The sequence below is a fragment of the Oncorhynchus mykiss genome, chromosome 27, assembly GCF_057628025.1.
Source record: "Oncorhynchus mykiss isolate SJ-2025 chromosome 27, ASM5762802v1, whole genome shotgun sequence".
Classification (NCBI taxonomy): domain Eukaryota; kingdom Metazoa; phylum Chordata; class Actinopteri; order Salmoniformes; family Salmonidae; genus Oncorhynchus; species Oncorhynchus mykiss.
The window spans coordinates 42,311,855-42,315,850 of record NC_143048.1 but is presented as its reverse complement, the minus strand read 5'-3'; the positions used below and the strand labels follow the sequence as shown (position 1 = coordinate 42,315,850).

Below are 3,996 nucleotides of genomic sequence, written 5' to 3'. Positions count from 1 at the left end.
TCCAGGTAAGCTCTTTCACAGTCACCCAGTCTCTGTGATGGATTTCTGTGTCATTGACTTGACCATTCTTTTTTGACAAGTACAAAAGAAGATTACAATCATAAGATTCAAAGAAGAACTAAACCTGACAATGAAATCGGACCATGGTCATTTCTGCAGTTTCACATCTTCTACCAGACGAACCTAATGCAATGCTTTTTGTTCCCCTTCTGTTTCCGCAGCATGAACCTCATAGATTTTCATTTAGCTCAGACCATGATCTTCGCCATCGAAGAGATCAATAACAGCAGTTCTCTGCTCCCCAACATCTCTATTGGCTACAGGATATATGATAGTTGTGGCTCGACTCTGTCCTCCATGCGTGCGGTTATGGCTCTGATGAACGGTCAGGAGAGGACGGTGGGAAAGACCTGCTCTGGCCAATCAGCAGTCCACGCCATCATCGGTGCCTCTGATTCTTCCTCCACTATTGTGATGTCACGATCCACAGGAGCTTTTCAAATACCAGTGGTAATGAAGTCACACATACATTTGAACAATTCTGTCTGATGAAAAATAATTACTTATTGTCTTATTTCTCCTGTTCCATCTAGATCAGCCACTTCGCCACCTGCGCATGTCTGAGTAACAGAAAGGAGTTCCCCTCCTTCTTCAGAACCATCCCCAGTGACTTCTACCAGAGTAGAGCCCTAGCCCACCTTGTCAAATACTTTGGCTGGACCTGGGTGGGGGCTGTTAGAAGTGACAATGCCTACGGGAACAACGGCATGGCGACCTTCATGGAGGCTGCTGGTCTGGAGGGTGTGTGTATAGAGTACTCTGAGGCTATCTTATGGAACAACCCCAGGGAGCAGATAGCCAGGGTGGTTGAGGTGATTAGCAGGGCCAGCTCCAAGGTTGTGGTGGCCTTTCTGTCCCAGTGGGAGATGGATGTTCTGCTGGAGGAGGCATTGGCCCAGAACCTGACCGGGCTGCAGTGGGTAGGCAGTGAGTCCTGGATAACTATTGATCGCCTGGCCACTAGGAGGAGCTCTGCTGTCCTCAGTGGTACTCTGGGATTCACCATCAGTAAGTCTAAGATCCCAGGCCTCAGAGAGTTCCTGCTCCGTGTCGGTCCAGCCCAGGATCCAAACAACACCCTGCTCAGAGAGTTCTGGGAGATCACGTTCAGCTGCAGGTTTTCCCCTCAGCAGGAGAAAGAGAGTGGGCCTAGGCAGAGTCAGTGCTCTGGGTCTGAGAGACTAGAGGAAATCATTAACCCCTTTACTGACACATCCGCGCTGAGGTTCTCTAATAATGTGTATAAGGCAGTGTATGCTGTGGCCCACTCCATACATGACCTGCTGACCTGCAGGTACGGTGAAGGCCAAGGTGGGAATAGGAACTGTGCACACAGAGACAGCATCGAGCCAGGACAGGTGAGTGGCTACCTCTATCGGCCACCAAAAGTTCATTTTTTTTCAACAGATTTGAAAATTGACTGACAGGTTTTATGAAATTGCCAAATATTTACAATCACACAATGTTATTTCTAAAGTACTTGAATTATAGTCTTAGAAAAAAGGTGCTATCTAGATCATAAAGGGTTCTTCAGCTGTCCCCATAGGAGAACCCTTTGAGGAACCCTTTTTGGTACCAGGTAGAACACTTTGGGTTCCATATAAAACCTTTTCCATAGAGGGTTCTACATGGAACCCTTTGGGTTCTACCTGGTACCAAAAATGATTCTACCTTTAACAAAAAAGCGTTCTCCAATGGGGACAGTGTTGTGTATGTATTTTACACTATCAGTACATGTTGATTATTTTAACTCTTGCAGGTGTTGAGATACCTGCGGGACTTAAACTTCACCATGAAGTCTGGGGAGAGAGTTTATTTTGATGAGAACGGAGACCCCACAGCCATCTATGAGCTGGTGAACTGGCAGAGAGACCAGGCAGGAGAGACTGTGTTTGTCACTGTGGGGAATTACAATGCCTCTCTCCCTAAAGGAGACCAGTTTGCCATGAATGGGATACAGATTGCATGGGCTGACAATCCCTTAAAGGTACACAGTTACACAGAAAACACATGGTAGCAGGTACAGGTACTTAAACAAAATACAGATTATTACATTAAATATATTTTCATTGATGGGAGAAATCTGTTGACACATACTGTGAGAATGAATTGAATGATTGTGTAACCAATGGGTTTAATACTGTGAGTGAAGGAGTAAAGAGAGAGAGAGAGAGATAGGAAGAGGGAGTGAGCAGGTGTTGTGTTGTGTTTCAGAGGCCTCGGTCTGTGTGTAGTGACAGCTGCCTCCCAGGGTACCGCCAAGCAGAGATCAAAGGAATGCCAGTCTGCTGTTTTTCCTGTATCCCCTGTGCTGCTGGAGAGATCAGCAACCTAACAGGTGAGACACCTGATACCACCGCCGGCCCCATACTCTTAGAAAAAAGGGTTCCAAAAGGGTTCTTTGGGTGTCCCCATAGGATAACCCTTTTTGGTTCCAGGTAGAACTATTTTGTGTTCCATGTAGAGCCCTCTATGGAAAGCGTTTTATATGGAACACAAAATGGTTCTACCTGGAACCAAATAGTGTTCTTGAAAGGGTTCTCCTATGGGGACCGCCAAAGAATCCCTTTAGGTTCTAGATAGCATGTTTTTTCTAAGAGTGTAGCCTTCTGGGAGCCCTAAGCAACATTTATTTTTGCTCTGGGGGCCACTAGCGGCCTCTGATGTAACTCTGACTGATACTAACCAAATCCACATAAAATGTGGATGTGAATGTGTTATCTTCTAGATTATAATACACAACGTGACTATTGATCAGATTGACTATAGCATTTTCTTTGTAGATTCAGCTAAATGCACACAGTGTTCCCTGGAATACTGGTCCAACGGAGACAAGAGTCGCTGTGTCCCAAAGGTGGTGGAATTTCTCTCATTTGACGAAACCATGGGAATCCTCCTGGCTGCAATCTCATTGGTTGGAGCATGTTTAACCATAGTGGTGTCATTGGTCTTTTTTTCCTTCCGAGAGACTCCGATCGTCAAGGCCAGCAACTCTGAGCTGAGCTTCCTGCTGCTCTTCTCCTTGACTCTGTGTTTTCTGTGTTCTCTTACTTTCATTGGCCGGCCCTCTGAGTGGTCCTGTATGCTGCGCCACACAGCGTTTGGGATCACCTTTGCTCTGTGTATGTCCTGCGTCCTGGCAAAGACCATAGCGGTGGTGATAGCTTTCCAGGCCACAATGCCAGGCAATACAGTTCCCCAGTGCTCTATTCCTCTCCAGAGAATCAGTGTGTTCAGTTGTACCCTCCTACAGGTGGTTATATGTGTTCTCTGGTTAGCTCTCGCTCCTTCAGTCCCAGTCAAAAACACAGCCCACGCCACTGAAAAGGTCATTCTAGAGTGTGATGTGGGTTCAGCTATTGGTTTCTGGGCTGTGTTGGGGTATATAGGATTCCTGGCTCTCTTGTGCTTTGTGCTGGCTTTTCTGGCTCGAAAGCTGCCTGATAACTTCAGTGAGGCCAAATTCATCACCTTCAGCATGCTCATATTCTGTGCAGTCTGGATCACCTTTATCCCAGCTTATGTCAGCTCTCCTGGGAAGTTCACAGTAGCTGTGGAGATATTTGCCATTTTGGCCTCCAGTTTTGGGCTGCTTTTCTGTATATTTGGTCCAAAGTGTTATATCATATTACTTAAACCAGAGAAAAATACAAAAAAACACATAATGGGGAAAAGTAATGAAAAATCACAATAATGTAGTTTACAGAACAGGGACCTGGAGGAAAAAGGTTTCAATTTAATTCAGGGGGATGTTTTTGTATTTTTTTTATCTAGTCCAGATGAGGGTCATGTCATTTGTAATTTTTGACATTTCAATATTTTTAATTGTTTTAGAATGAGTTGCTTATTAGGCTATATCTCCATGTGTACCCGATGCCGCCCTTCGTCTCTGATTCTCCGCACTGAGCGCAACATCAAGTGTGTCTATATGCTGTT

General features: G+C 45.4%; 1 protein-coding gene across 1 annotated transcript; it reads left to right on the top strand.

Moving 5' to 3' along the window:
• The first annotated feature begins 222 nt into the window (after nt 1-222).
• Nucleotides 223-3,754, top strand: LOC110508052 (extracellular calcium-sensing receptor-like). Its single transcript, XM_021588500.3, has 5 exons — nt 223-510; nt 594-1,418; nt 1,820-2,047; nt 2,275-2,398; nt 2,844-3,754. The coding sequence occupies exons 1-5, from the start codon at nt 223-225 to the stop codon at nt 3,752-3,754; spliced, it is 2,376 nt and encodes a 791-aa protein (XP_021444175.3).
• The last annotated feature ends 242 nt before the right edge of the window (nt 3,755-3,996 follow it).

Coding starts and splice junctions, on each gene's coding strand:
- LOC110508052 (XM_021588500.3), top strand. CDS start 223: ATGAACCTCATAGATTTTCATTTAGCTCAGACCATGATCTTCGCCATC. Junction 511..593: donor GAGCTTTTCAAATACCAGTG/GTAATGAAGTCA, acceptor TGTTCCATCTAG/ATCAGCCACTTCGCCACCTG. Junction 1,419..1,819: donor ACAGCATCGAGCCAGGACAG/GTGAGTGGCTAC, acceptor TAACTCTTGCAG/GTGTTGAGATACCTGCGGGA.